The sequence below is a fragment of the Nyctibius grandis genome, chromosome 2, assembly GCF_013368605.1.
Source record: "Nyctibius grandis isolate bNycGra1 chromosome 2, bNycGra1.pri, whole genome shotgun sequence".
In the NCBI taxonomy this organism is placed as follows: domain Eukaryota; kingdom Metazoa; phylum Chordata; class Aves; order Nyctibiiformes; family Nyctibiidae; genus Nyctibius; species Nyctibius grandis.
Window position 1 is genome coordinate 21,709,266 of NC_090659.1, and position 16,107 is coordinate 21,725,372.

Below are 16,107 nucleotides of genomic sequence, written 5' to 3' on the forward strand. Positions count from 1 at the left end.
TCTTCTTTAACTACAAAACACAGGGTTTCACAAAGAATAATGTTGCATATTTGAAAATTTATTTCAATTGTAATATGCACTATATTCGACAGTTAACATACTATAAAATACAAGGATTTTTTAAAATTTATTGTATTTTAGCCACGTTGCATTTTAAAGGAAGACTCTTGGAGAACTGAAAACAACCCCAAATCACTAATGAAACATGTTAATGCAAGATACTCAAACACGACATCAGTTCACAATTCTTCCCTGCAGTTCTTTTCTCTCAGTTGTGTGCTACACGATGGCAGCCTGCAGCACGCCAGCATTTTTTGACCTCTGTTCTGTGCTCAGTCCAGATTTAATTTCTTTGGTGTCTGAGCAGTGCGGTGCATCGCTGCCATCACTTACGCATGCAAATGCTTCTATCAAACCAGTTAACCCCTGGAATCAGCTCTCGGCGGCACAAATCTTTTTCACGACAGATATTAAGCTGCACTTTGATTCTTTTTTTATATAGCTACTTTATATCCCAAAGTAGTTGCAGAGAGTAATTTTTTTAGACTGCTGATGTCTTGTAGCTGAATCAGAAAAAGCAAAGAAATAAAAAAGAATTGTTGTACAATAAAGCAGCAGCATAAAGAATTAAATGCTTTAATATTATTTCTAGGTAATAGCCCTTGAAGTAGATCATATTTGTTGGATACATTTTAAAAAACGCTCTCAAGTCTTATAAAACCTTTTACTAGAAGTGAGATGTACTGCTTGAACTCATAAATGTTAAAGTACATTATTACTTTTTCAAATCTTTGGAAACAGCATTGGTGCTGACTGGACACAATCCGCTTACTCTTTCTGAACACAGACACGTGCCAACACACCCAGCTCGCTCGACAGAATTTTTCCTATCAATAAACAATCTCTACAAATATTTTCACAATGTGTAATGGGGATTGTTATAACAGAGTCCAGGAGGAAAAAAATGAAGTCACAGAAATATGGACACCGTAATAAATGTTTTTTGAAAGTACTTCATCAAGAAAATAGTTGAAGATATGACATCAGCCTCATAAGGAAAGAGGTGTTTTACTAATCTAGACCTCACATCACTGAAACATTTTCAGTGCATTACTTCTGGATCTGGAGTTCTCTGATTGTCTCCGTGCCTGTGCCCAGAGACACTCTACACCACATTTGTCTGTCCTACATAAAGAACAATAACAACAATGATTTTCATACAACAATGTTGTGGCTTTCTGGGTGTGCCAAGTTTGGCATAAGAAGAGTAAGATTACAGGCTGCACTCCCCAGCTACCTTAAGGTGAGAGTGGTACAGGAAGGTTCACCGGCTTTCTCAGCAGGAACAGCTGCTAGTCCGAAGGACTGTATAGCTGCTCACTATACAACCAGAATTTTCTTTGTGAAATTATTCGGTTCTTCTGAAGGAAAGGTCAGTTTGTAACAGACGCTTCATCCAACTCAAGGCTGTTTCCTCAAGACAACAGGTAGTTTTATACCCACGGAATAGGTCACTTAAAAACTAGAGGCAAAGCGGTACGTTCCCACAGCTCCCACCTGTGCTCTGAGACATCCACACTTGGTTAGTTCTCATTTGCAGAAAGGAAGTCCAACGTCACGTTTCATTCCAATGAAAAAATTTTTGGAATAATCTTACGACTCAAAAGTGAGAATAGAACAAGCTTTTCATTAAGAAGGCTATGAAGAAATCCAAAAGGAACAATAGCAACCAGGAAACATTCCAGCATTTTACTATTAAAAAATCCACCTGCCTGCTGCTCAGACTCTGTGGTAACGTAGCTGAGTGAAAGTTTGCAGGTCCATTCTGCTCTTCACACGGGAACATGTTTTATCATTTTCCCCCCATCGTTCTTTTACACTACTTGTCCCTAGCAATGGGAGAGTGTGTTTTAAGGAAGCAACCCAAGTCAAAACCCGATGCATGACCTGGTCATTAAAAGAAATCTCTACAGGCACTCATCAGTCTATCTGGAATATGACTGAAATCAAAGGTGCTTCCTCCAGGCACTCCCTACTGTACCAAAACAGAGAGAGTGTTTTAGCTACAAATACTGGATTGAGGTACAGATCTAAAGTTTTGTAAAACTCTGTGGTTGGAAAAACAGCACCAGAGCTACGCTTTCCACAGCCGACCTGCAGCAGCACGTGTTGCTCATAAGCTGCTTGAAGGAAAAGGTAGAAAAGAAGTGAAGATGCACAAGGAAGATGTGGGTGTGCATATGCACACACATTTTTTAATATATCTATATATAAATGGGCTTTTATTTTTATTTCAACTTTATTAACTCAGACTCAAGTTTCATTTGATTATAATACGCATCAATATTTGATTCAGAAATAAAAGCAGCTGCCAAAAATTAACAGCCCAAAGCAGTTTTGAAAGCATCTGGTGGGAAAAAGCAAAAATTGGTGTTCATGTGTATCATTTTAACTATACCAATTAACAGCTGTCTACACTCCACTGTACAGTTCTATGAAATATTGGTGTGCAGTCTCATATGATCCGGATCATAGGGTAAAACAAAACAGCAGGGGATGGACAACCAGGCACACACAAATCTACTATGATATGGAGCATAAAATCCTAAATGTAATAGGGACAACTTAATTTCTAGCACTTGCTGCCAAACCATCTAAACCCTAATATGTGAGGATTACTCTAAATTACCATTACAGACTAGCTTCCTTGTTTTAAGACTTCTTGGCTTTGTAACTGAAACAATCTACTAACATGTTCAGATTGTTTATGAGGTGAACTTTAACCTAAAATACCCATTTCTGGCTACTAGACAGACGTCCTTTGTGGAAACCAATTTGGCTGATCCACCTTCAGTAGGGAGAAGGTAACGTAATAAGCAGTGCTGCTTACTTGAGGAAATGAAGCTGGCCACATCACACCTATGACAAACTTTTCATTTGCAGAGAACTGTTTGAAGTGCTGTGGTGGCCAAGCCTCCTGGTGCAAATTCGCCTTGCTCGGGAGAAAAATCCAACAAGCTGCCACCGCATGGAAGCTCCCACGTGCCTACTACGCGCTGCTCTCCAATCATGACCAAGCTGTTACACCTAATGCGGAACTGTGCAGCCAGCCCCAAAAGTAAGCTACTTTCAGGTCAGCAAATGTTAAACCTCTTGCTTTCAATGGTTAGCAGCAAAGCCAGATGCCCTGCTTCGGGAAAGGGGGTAACAACAGAGACAATGGAAGAGAATTTGGACACAGGTTAACTATGTGTTTTCTCTTTTTCACTGGAGTAGTTGGTTACGGCAGGGATTTTAAGAGTGGGGTATTTTTCTCTTATTTATTCACTTAACTTAATTAGTATTACAATAGAATTACTCTTAAATTGTAAACTATTTAGACTTCCCTCTCCTGACATGGGATTCTACAGTAATCTAGGTAAGAGGATTGCAACTAGGTGATACACTACTCCAGTGGGCTATTCTTATAGGGGCTAAAGTCTTTTGGAAGACTGTGATTCAAAGGAGATAAGAGATGATTTACTCAGATCCAACTAAGAGCAGAGTACAAATAATTTGGGTGACCAACTATGGTTCTTAAGTGCTGATGGAAAACTCCCCAAAAACTCAAGGCAGCCATGACAGAGTTCTAGACCTGAGGCTGAAGCACAGGATGGTAAACTGTTGTACAGGCCCACACGGAGAACCAAATCAGCAAGGCTCTACTTAGATCTGAATCTAAACACAGTGTTAATCCTAGTAATTCAGAAATACATGATGAGCTCTTCCAGCTGTTTCCACCACAGAAAATGCATAAACCAGAATTTAGTTTAAAAAAAAAATAGTAAAAATGTAAATAGTGTACTGCATTGTGCTAAAGCACAATAAAAGCACAGAGACACAACAAAATATTTAGTCACTTCAGTTTCTCAAATACAGTGTGTAATTGAAGATAAAGTTCTGTTCATTGCAAGGTATTCCTTGGCAATCAGGTTCCTTTTAAAGAACAGACGCTTACAAAGAATGGCAACATAGATGTATTTGAAAGTTAATATGAAAGAATAAAGGCCTTCAGCAATGAGATAATTACCTCTTCTTAACTGTTGAAATTATCCATGTCAAAGAACAAAGATATCAGAAAATCAGAAGGAAAAAAAAAATGAAGCTATCAACTACTCTTCCCACCATTAAGCAAGTTTAGCTGCTTGGTGCCAAATACTAAAGAGCCTCCTTTTGCGCTGTGAGCTCTGAGAACTACTGATGCTTTGGGACTATGAGGTTTCTCAGCATGTCAAAAGAGTTGCCGTCTGGGTGCACAGACACTACATCCTTGCCTTCTTCATGAACTTGAAGGAAGCCATAATCATCTATCCCAACTATCCATGCAATTGGGCCCTCCTCATTGTGGAGACGGACTTGCTTACCACTGCAAATAAAGAGAACCAGGCAGTTTGGAATTAATTGGTGGACACTGCACAAACAACTAAAAATAGCTCAGAGGACTAACGTCTAGCAGAATATTTTTATTTCCCACTTCACTAGTTCTTTACAGAGAATGATTTTTAGCAGCATTTTCTACCTGCTTCAATTTCTTTCTATGGAATTAACAGAGCTGGAGTTAATCCAAACAGGCTGTATTTTTCATAAAAGACATGAGTACAGCAGCTTAATCACTAGCTATGCACATCATTCCCAATTCCCTTTGTTTTGTATATGATACATGTAAAATACCTAGAAGCATTCTTTAACTCATGCTAGTCCATTGATTTTACTATGTGCTATTTTTATTTTCCCTTAAAAAAATTAAATCCTACTTGCAAGTATTTTTTAATTAAGTCACTAGTTTTAAAGGCAATCTAGCAGAAAAAGTAGAAAAAGACAAAATATCCATAAGTTCTTTCCAACTTTCCTAACAAAAAGTTCAAGAAGAACGTTATACTTACCTGTGTACCCAGTACTTGTAGTAACAGGGAAGAACCCCATTGGGCCCTTTCTCCTGAAAAATATCTATAAGCCTCTCTAGCACAGTTACAGTTCTTGCAATAAGACAGTCTGCAGTTAAAGGCTTCAGCTTTGTCCCCTCTTCCTTATTAAATTTTGTGATGAGATCATTGATGCATATGGTGGGGTTGCTGTTATTCACATTAAAGCCAAAGCCTGAAGAAGACAAACCAAAAGAAGAGGACACAATCTGTCAGTATGAACACTTTGTTATCACCAGAAAGTCAGTACTTCATTCAGCTACTTGATACAATTATCTCTAAGGATGTTCCAGTATTTCTTCAGTCCCTCACACCTTTAAATCTCCCTACTTGTGTAATTTCAAATCTCAGTCCAGATTTTACTTGTTCCTTGCCCTTAAAATGCCTCCTCAGAATTGTAGAAGCAAATCCAGCACAGTCTTTCAACAACACACCATCCTGTCAAAGAGGGGTAGGAAGATGGTAAGTGGTAACTTGCACATTTTTTACAATAACATCAAAGTGAGAAATTCTTTGACTCCCTGGAAGCTGACAGGTCATTAGCTAATTGAGAGTAAATCATTGATCATACTCTAAGATGGAGTTTTATCTTTCAGTCTAAAATTTAATTGAGAGACCTTTCTGTTTACTACAGTTAGCTGATTGCATTTTCTGAAAAGTAAGCCTTTTTACTTAGCTGATAAGCCTTGTCTGGCTTGCTCTGAAAATCCCAGAAGATTTAACTCTGCTGTGTAAGACTCCAGTGTGCTCAATCTATTTTACCACAGCATATCCTTTAGAAGCCTCACATCTCTCACTGAGATTTCTCCAGCTAGAATAACGTTGGCAGACCGCCTTTCTTATTTAACTATGGCTCTTGGGGCCTTTTTTGCAGCCTGCTGAAACAGGCTTCAGGGGATGTAAAGAAATACATTGTATTACCTGTTTATTTTTTTCTCCTAATAATTTGGATTTTTCTTTCCTCAGACATTTGGGATAAAACCCCTGTCTGTCAATCAGGTTTAGACATGATACACCTCCATCTGCAAGAAGGTCCAGATGCACTGTTTTGTAAATTTGATATTAATGAGATTATTCATATACGGAAGTAATTCGTATTAACTATGAAGAGAAGGATCTCTTCAGTGAAAAGGAGTTTTTGACCTTTAACTAGTCACAGAGTGCATGCAAAGAAAGCCACAGTGATACCAGTACCAAAACATCGATCCTATGGAAATGAGGCAAAATGTATTATCGGAAAGAGACAAAGAAAAATGAACTGGAAAATACATGTGCCATGCCAGCAAATCCCAACTCAGCTGTTCACACTCAAATTCAGTACAAGTGAAGAGAGAGTGACTGTGGCCACTAAGCTGTGACTGGTACTGTCCAGGTGCATAAAGGGGCCTTGGAGTCCATCTGCAGGCTGAGGGCACTCAGGCTTGTACGTATGGAGATCACTACCTAGCAATCCAAAAACTGAAAGAGACACGAGAGACATACTGAGTTGATGAGCTCAGCTGAGGCAGAAGCATCGGGATAAATGCAGTGGCAAAAACGTAGCCAGCTAATTTGAAAAATATTAGGTGCTCAGGACTCTAACGGCATCTCTGTATTGCCCATGTGAGAAGAGTGAAAAAGAAACATTTAGAACTGACCTTGCAGTATGCTGATGTGACTAACACATCTTCAAATTCCAGGGCTAGCCCCGCCTTCAGCATCTGTGCACTGTTTGGACGTGCCTCAGCTGCACACAGAGGCAGACAGAGCTTTTGCAGGTCAAGCAAAATTCCACTTGTGTTTGACTACCTATGTCTGTTCTGAGCCTGGTCCTTACATTAAGTGTATTCTTCTGCAGAACTCTTCTTCCAAAAGTCCCGCAACAATTAAGTTTTTCAAAGAAGAGGTTTTTTTTAAAAAAAGCATATTTAAAAGTATTAACATGAACTGTGTCATCTGTGAGGCCTTGAGCACATGGTACAGATGAAAAAGCAGGTTTGTCTTTCACCTTATTCTTCTGAGGTACTTCTCAGAGCAGTGAAGCCACGTAGATGATCTTTGATTTTGATCATTACCCTCATATATGGGACACTCTTACTGAATCACAGAATGGTTGGGGTTGGAAGGGACCTTCGGAGATCACCTAGTCCAATCTCTACCAAAGCAGGTTCACCTACAGCACGTTGCACATGGTTGCATCCAGGCAGGTTTTGAATATCTCCAGAGAAGGAGACTCCACAACCTCCCTGGGCAGCCTCTTCCAGTGCTCTGCCACCCTCAAAGTAAAGTTTTTTGTCATACTCAGATGGAACTTCCCATGTTTCAGTTTGTGCCTGTTGCCCCTTGTCCTGTCAGGCTGTTCAGCCTGGAGAAGAGAAGGCTCCAGGAAGACCTTATAGCAGCCTTTCAGTACCTGAAGGGGGCCTACAGGAAAGCGGGAGAGGGGCTTTTTACAAGGGCATGTAGTGATAGGACGAGGGGGAATGGTTTTAAACTGAAAGAGGGTAGATTTAGACTAGATATTAGGAAGAAATTCTTTACTGTGAGGGTGGTGAGACACTGGAACAGGTTGTCCAGAAAAGTTGTGGATGTCCCCTCCCTGGCAGTGTTTAAGGCCAGACTGGATGAGGCTTTGAGCAACCTGGTCTAGTGGAAAGGTGTCCCTGGCCATGGCAGGGGGGTTGGAACTAGATGATCTTTAAGGTCCCTTCCAACCAAAACCATTCTGTGATTCTATTCTATGTCACTGGGCACCACTGAGAAGAGTCTGGCCACATCCCCTTGACACCCGCCCCTAAGGTACTTGTATGCATTGATAAGATCCCCCCGCTCAGTCTTCTCTTCTCCAGGCTGAACAGACCCATCTCCCTCAGCCTCTCCTCGTAAGAGAGATCCTCCAGTCCTCTGATTATCTTCGTAGCCCTCCATTGGACTCTCTCCAGTAGTTCCTTATCCTTCTTGAACTGGGGGGCCCAGAACTGCACACAGTACTCCAGGTGTGGCCTCGCTAAGGCAGCGTAGAGGGGGAGGATAATTCCCTTGACCTGCTGGCCACACTCTTCCTAATGCACCCCAGGATACCATTGGCCTTCTTGGCCGCAAGGGCACATGGCTGGCTCATGGTGAACTTGTCCACCAGAACTCCCAGGTCCTCCTCCGCAGAGCTGCTTTCCAGCAGGTCAACCCCCAACCTGTACTGGTACATGGGGTTATTCCTCCCTAGGTGCAGGACCTTACACTTTGTTGAACTTCATTAGGTTCCTCTCTCTGCCCATCTCTCCAGCCTGTCCAGGTCTCGCTGAATGGCAGCACAGCCTTCTGCTGTATCGGCCACTCCTCCCAGTTTTGTGTCATCAGCAAACTTGCTGAGGGTACACTCTGTTCCTTCATCCAGGTCATTGATAAATAAGTTAAACAAGACTGGACCCAGTACTCTTCATGAGTGCCATGTATACAGAGAGGTCTAGGAAAGAAAACTGCGTAACTGTAGAAAGGGGATGATGTATCTGACTTATCTTTCCTGTTGAGGAAGTCTGATCTGATTGCTACTACTAATACACAACGTTAGATGTCATGAGTCACCACTACTACTCTCAGTGACATACGTCACTGAAATGATGGAAAGGATCCTTGGACTAGCATGTGGCAAGTAAGTTTCAGTCTTAGAAGCTTCCAGGTGAAAGTTGATGAAAATGTACATCTTTGTATATACCTCAGACCTTTCACCACCAAGATGACTCCTATGGCCATCAGAGAGAATGCATACAAAAAGTTTCCATTTGAATTTGAATGTTTTGGTGTTTAGGGTAAGAAACATAAGGTCCAAAAGAAATATGTAATGTGCAAAGAGATATTTGATAAGATGAACTATTTTTTGAGCCATTTTTGCTTTTCTTGTGTTAACCATAACAGGCTCTGGAAAAACATATGGAAGCAGTAAATGGTTGACAGAGCACAGAGAGACTTTTTAAGTGTCTTGGTGCAACTTCCTTTCTGTACATGTAGATTATTTACAAAATGAGGATATAACAATTGAACAGAAAATTTAATGGCTGGGCATGTTTCACAGAAGGAGGTGATGACTGTTCGTGCCTTAAAATTCACAGCACCTTGACAGAAATGATATCATGCCCACATTCTCTTTGCAAGATACTTTACTTATCTACTGTGCTACATTCAAATATAAACTAAATATTACCATCTTCTTCTTTAACCTTTTAGACTTGCTAAGGAACTTTCATTTAATTTTTTAGACATAGCAGAGACAATTATTTTTGGAACCAGAACCTACAGCTCTGCTGGCAGGTTTCTAAGCATGTCTGAGAGATCTGTGCTGCTGCTGGTTAGGGAAAAAATTTTCCTTAACAAATAGCAGGATGATTATCAGGATTTTTGGAATCAGCTTTCCAGGTAGACTATCTTCACAATGAACAAACAGATTGTCACTCTTTGCTCCCTGACCCAGCCTTCCCAACTACTTTGCAAATTTTACTTTTTGAGAGAACTAAAGAAAGTGATTGATTAATCAAATCATTACTTCACTGCTGCTTCACTAGCAATATTCCAGTTTCTAGAAAGGTATCAACAGAAACAAGTTATGAATAAATTTTAAAAGGATTAAAGGAGAAATTAAAACATTACTACGTGTATGTAGCTCTTTTTCTCCTGATTTAAAAGCCATTTTCTTTATTTAACTCTTTGTCATGTTGCAAAAAAAAAAGGAAAATTGAAAAAAAAGTATAAATTTTTCAGTATATTCTGCTAGTTTTGCAATAGATCAAGGAGGACACTTTCCCCCTCTCCTGTAATTCTCTTTCTTGGAACTCCACTACATCAGCCCAGATGCCTGCATTTATGTTTTCCTTGTCAAGCATATGGAATTATTAAGAAGAATGAAAGCATCTACTTTTTGTGCTTCCTTTTGATTTAATATTGTGCTATATTTCCTTATGCCTGCTGTCATTATTTGTTCTTGTCCTTGTTATTTGAACTCATAAAGACCTTAATAACAATTTTTTTCAGAAGAAAACAGTATAGAAAAGCTTGGAAATAGACACTTACCAATAAGTATATGAAAAGTTGTTTCAATAAGTGTAGAGTTTACCAGAACTCCACCTAGCTTCATAAGATCGCTGTAGTAAATATCATTTGGCCATTTTACTCGCAGATCAATATCCTAAAGAAACAAAACCACACATTTAGAAACACTTTGCTCTTCGATACTGATTACAAGAACATGGCTCATTCATCACTCCATATTCCGTATTTTCTGTGCCTCTTTGCCACACTGAATGTGATCCTGTCAACTGCTCTTCATAATGAGAACCTATTTAAGTGCTGCACAAATGTTACTGAAAAAGTCATAGTAACATAGTTACACGGTTTACTAAGGAGGTTGGCAGCTGTCAGAGAAAAGTGTCTATTCATTCCCAAAATTATGGCAGATAATAAAGGCTTAGAGCTAACAAAATGGGGACTAAAGATACTAGAGATTTTCAGTCTCAAAATTGTGAGGTTTTATAGAATTAATTTCCTTCATTCACGAGTGCATATTAAAGACTTAAAAGATCTGTTCCAGAAAGATGCTAACTGTGGTGGCCACTGTGGCTCACTGCTGATAAACAATCAGGGTAAGCCCACAATGACACCAACACTGTATTTGAGGATCCTTGCAGAAACCAGACAAGGAGACAATGACATCCTGAATTTCAGAAAGGAAATTTAGCAGACAGGAGAAATTCCACTTCACAACTATGTAAATACTTCAGTAATGTCCTAAATATATTCACGCTTTCAGCAGCTATGCTCAAGCAACACCATGGAGCTGGAAACACAAACTGTGCTGTGTGACACAATTCCAGTGCAATAGAGAAGTTTTTGTTGAAACCACAGAACTGAACTGAACTTTGCACTGGCTACTTAAACACAAAAAGAAAGCAAATGTGCTTCCTGTAGTTTGAAAAACTGCATATGACTGTATCCCCAGAGGCAAATTATGGGAGGTGCTCCAGGACTACAAGAGTCACATTCCCTCCTATTGTAGATGATTAAATCCCTTTACAGGATGTGTGAAAACTGCACCTGGGTCCATGTCTACTTTCCTGACAGATTTAAAGGCCAGAGAGGAGTCCATTACACGTACATTGACAGGAAATACTACCTGATTTTGCTATCAAAGCATTCTAAGAGAGAGTATCACCAATTCATATTCATTATGGAAAACAACTTGACTCTTCGCACTGGGAAAAGATTTATAGAAGACTCTTGAGACATGCTAAGTATGACACAGTTAAACAATATCATCAGTGTTAAGTGGTCTTCTGATTCAGTTGACCTTCTTTAAGGAAAACATACACCTGTAAGACACCGGACACTAGCTCTGCAACTGAAGTGACAGCAAGCACGAAGAACAACCAAGTCAACTGGGTATTCTCATGACGTAAACTACACAGCAGACTTTGCCCCAAAATGGAGTTACAAGGCACTGCACTGCTATCCATGTGTCAAAGAAATGATGGGTGTCACAAAATACGCTGGAAATGGAGCATGTTTTTATCTTCACTTACTAGAGAGAGGTCTGCTGCTCTCAGAATGGGACAGCAAAGCATTCTCTTGATATAAGGCCCATTTGCATTTGCAGCACTAAATCTGACAGTAAAACCTCCAAATGAGTGCTCAGATTTTCTCTGTTAGGACCCAGAACAAAGGCCTCAGTTGCTGCCTGTTTACCATAGTCAACATTCGTGGCAATCCTAAAAATGACCAGCTGATAAACTGAGACCCAGGTATTTCACATTTTTGAATGGAAATCCTGAAATGGACTTTGAGCATAGTGAAAGACGTTAAAGCGTGTTAAAGTATTATTAAGATTCTGACATACACCCAGAGAGGTATGGAAATTTGGAGGAGAGAATGAAATCTCATCTATAGATGAGCACATTGTTTGCAGCTACTGCAGTTTGCATGGCATGGATGTTCTTCTGACACAAAGAAAAGCCCAGCGCTACCTAAGTCTAAAGGGGAAATTTAAGCATTGAGTTTCCAATAAATCTTTGCATTTCCTTGCTTTCATGTATTTGAGTCCAGACCTGTAACACTGGTTTCACACATTGTCTAGGACGGATGCACTATCAATCAAAGAGATTCAGTAGCTTTGTCTTGGTCATAGCAAGCTATGTATTGCACATCTGCTATGTACAGTACCTGTATTATTGATACATACTATTTTTATATTACTATTTAGTACTTCAGCCAGCTTTCTTCTCTTGAATGGAATAAAATAAAGAATGCCACAGTATACCAGGGTAGGCGTACAGAAGCAAAATCACCTCCATTCATAAATTAACTCCTTCCCCAGTCAGACTCATATTTTATAAAGCTAACTCTTGTCCCTTCTATTTTAAATGGTTAAATTATTCACTCTAGCCAAATATTTTATATTGCAAATTTTAGCCTGAAGCATTTTGTTTTTATAGTCAAGTTATGAAGCACTGAAGTTAGAAGGTTTTAATAGAAAGGCTGACAGACCCTAAACTACAGCAAAGCTACTGGGTGCCACTATAATAAAGTTCATGTGTAAATGTGTATAAGTCATTGATTTTCTGTAATATAGGAAACATATGCTTTAGTTAACTACTTCTGTAAAATACCAAAGTTTTATAGTTAGCAAATATTAGGAAATGGTAACATTAAAAAGGAGATATATGAGGTGAAGAAGATGACTGGTTCTTCATTTTAATACTGATGACAGGACACTTGATTCCCTCTTGAGAGCAATACTACTAAGTTCTTGCTTTAGAAATCAGTTTTCAACCTTAAACAAGGGTTGGAAAAATCCTTTAGAAGGGATAAAGTCACCACTGAAACAGCATGAACAAAAAAAGCAGAAAAGGATTTGTCAGTTTTATTCATTTTTCCTTCCTCCCTCTTCCCCAACTCCTTCAAAATCAAAACAAATTAACTCAATTGTTAGACAAACAAAATTGACTTTTCTTTACTGCTGAAGACTGAGTCTTAAGTTTCATATGATTACGAGTGAAATGAATGTAGTATACTTAATCAGCTCAGTAAAAGACAGTATTCATCATACGTATACTAGATTTTTTAAAACATATAAATAAGCATGTATGAAGGCTAAATTTACTACTATATTAGTGCTGAAGAACTCTATTGTGCATTCAGTCATTCTACACATAGAACACATAGTTAAAATTTGAATTTAATGAAGATAGAAGCAGGAATTTTGAGATAAATTAGAATGACATACCTCATATCCTGGTATTGATCTAACTGACTCTACCACTGCCAAGGACAGCAGGTGTTGAATAAAAGGAATTCTTTGGCCCAGGTTGGAATGTAGAGGAATGGCGATATGTAAAGTGGATAGTGCACAGCCCACAGGACTGAGCCAAACATTTCCACCACGACCTGGGGAGGGAGAGGAAAAAAGTTAACTTCAACTCAAGAAAAAAAAATTATAAAAAAGATCACTTTGTTAATGTAGACAACTACAAAAGAGAAATAGTAAAGAGTACCCATCCAAGAATCTACCATAAGTCCTGCAAACTAATTTTGAAAGAAAAATGGTTAAAGTGCAAACTTTTTCTTTAAAAAACCCAGCAGGTTGTTTAATGTGGTTGCTGCTACTCATTTCCTAGAATGTCCTAAATGACTTGCTTCCAGGATTTTTCTGGTATCTGGTAACATACTCATTTCAAAAAATCTTGCTTTGTTTAAGTGAAGAAGTATTTGTGAAGATGCTCTGTGTGCATCTAGAAATCCAACCACATTGTGAATCAACTTGACACAAGCTAGATCTGTACCAAAAGCCAAGTAACCATCTTCATGCAGATCTGTACTCAGAAGAGCTTATTAGGCTGGGCAGTGTGTCCTTTTAACGAAATGCATGTGGCTTTTAAATCAGTGCTAGCACCTTCCTGGGAACGAGACAGAACTTGCTTATATTTATCTGCAAAAGAGTGAAAGCCCACATGACAGTTCAGGCAGGTCCTGCAGACTCAACAAATCTCTATCTCAGAGCAAGTCAAGACCCAATCTTGTTCCAGTTAAGTCAAAAAGTAGTTCTGATTTGGACGTCTGACTTGTATTACACTAAATGTAGTGATGGCAGTTTCCATAACTGGGGAGACTTTTTGGCAGAAACTAGAAGACCACTAAATCATTTCTGCAAAAGTCACCAAACATCCTGAAAATGTTTACTTTGGTCTCTATTAACTTAGGTTTTGAGTTTGAATCCAAAGTTCAAGTGGGAGAAGAAGAGGACACGATTATTCTATAGATTATATTACCAAAAATATTAATAATGTATCTTTAAGGCAGTTAGGTGACATTAAAACGTCCGATTTCATATGTTTAATACACATTTATTAGAATTAGAAGGAAACTTACTCACCTTTCCCTTGTGTTTGTCGAACAGCAATTGCTATTAAACCCATCTCCTCAGGCAACTCTAACATTAACCTGCCAATTAGGAAAAAAGCCCCCATGCTTATCAGCTGGAACACTAAGGTACATTCATGAAAATCTAGGCTTAAATATCAGGTAATATTTTACGTTAACATTGCACTACCATTTATCCGTTTTCAGTTAACATTTATTCTTGACCAAAAAGCATTAGAATATTAAAAAAGATTAACTGAAAAATGATAATGTAAAACATTACTGTATCTATTATGCTGGAAAAAGTTAGAGCCGTAGTTCATCTAAGGTGCCTTCTGATAACATATGTCTTGTATTTCTTCGCATTTTCTTGAGGTGCTTATTTTTTGCATGCCACTATCTTCAGTAAGTGACAACTAGCAATTCTAGACATTTGTTTCTACTTATAGCAAATTTTTGTTCATACTACAGAATATAAGAGCAGCAGTTTCTGATTATGTAGAAAACCAATATGGTGGCAATAAAGCAGTTTAAAAGATACACTATCCCCTGAGAATTAATTATGATTTAACTACAGTAAATAAATCTACACCTTCTGAGAACTCTAGAGAACACTGGCTTATTTTAGGCTTGTGTTCTGCTTTTAAAATAGTTTCACTTAAAAGAATACTAACTTTCCTCTGGGGATAAGTAGAAAGTGCACTTTAACACCACCAAATGAGTCAATGCTAGACTTAAGAAAAGAAGAAAAAAACCCTACTGTGAGAATTTTGTTCAAGCCACTTTAAAACACATCTGAACTGTACTACGATCCTCCTACATTTCACATTTTCAGGAAGCATTATTTAACAGATAAAACAGATATTCAAGATGTTGCCAGCAAGGTAAACCCAGAAAGCAGTGTATAGCCTACAAAGCTACTTCTAGTATGGGCACAAATATCACGTTGTTCATTCATATAAAAGCAATCTTGTCTGGGAGATAAGTGCAGTCCAAATGAGCAGAGAGAACCATTCAAAATTATTTCCTCTGAATTTCAGATACGTATGAAAAGTGTTTCTAGTTCTGCAATCAAGCAAGCATCCATGGGCAGCAAGGACCAGCTGCAAGCAGAAGTGTCCCCTCGCTGCCCACAGACACATGTCTTTAGGCAGGCGACAAGCTAAGGAACTATCCATCCCTCCTGCTTCGCAGGTTGAAAAGCAGGGCTTCAGTAACTTTTGGGGCTGTATCAGTAGCAAAATGCAAGTAGGATCCCCAAGGTTTCAGAGTATCTTTCAAACGGCTGACTGACTTTCATGGTGATCAAAACGGGAGTTTATTGGAGGGCGCAAGCAAAGTCTGGACCACAAATGCCTTCCCGAATTCAAAATACTTGAACCCAAGCGGACAAAAGCCGTAACAGGCTCCACAATGTTTTCCCACATTACACCCGAATCAGTGAGACACTGTCAAAGAGCAATAGCCAGAAGATCTCTTTACCAGGCCCTTTGCAATTCACGTGAAACACAGCTCAATAATTCTTTCCTTTGGACCCTATGGATCATAGAATCATAGAATCGTTTTGGTTGGAAAAGACCTTTAAGATCGTTGAGTCCAACCATTAACTGAACACTACCAAGCCCACCACTAAACCATATCCCTAAGCACATCTCCCCATCTTTTAAATACCTCCAGGGGTGGTGACTCAACCACTTCCATGGGCAGCCTGTTCCAATGCTTGACAACCCTTCTGGTGAAGAAGTTTTTCCTGATATCCAATCTAAAC

General features: G+C 39.0%; 1 protein-coding gene across 4 annotated transcripts in view; it reads right to left on the reverse strand.

The window, feature by feature from the left end:
• Positions 1 to 24: 24 nt before the first annotated feature.
• HLCS (holocarboxylase synthetase) overlaps positions 25 to 16,107 on the reverse strand; it is a 127,293-nt gene continuing 111,210 nt past the window's right edge. For all 4 annotated transcript variants that reach the window (XM_068425299.1, XM_068425298.1, XM_068425301.1 and 1 more), the window contains 5 exons: positions 14,353 to 14,420; positions 13,207 to 13,367; positions 10,002 to 10,116; positions 4,923 to 5,136; positions 25 to 4,405 (listed from right to left, as the gene is read on the reverse strand). In XM_068425299.1, the coding sequence (XP_068281400.1) occupies positions 4,234 to 4,405; positions 4,923 to 5,136; positions 10,002 to 10,116; positions 13,207 to 13,367; positions 14,353 to 14,420 (730 nt within the window). In that variant the 3' untranslated portion in view covers positions 25 to 4,233. The remainder of the gene's footprint in view (positions 4,406 to 4,922; positions 5,137 to 10,001; positions 10,117 to 13,206; positions 13,368 to 14,352; positions 14,421 to 16,107) is intronic.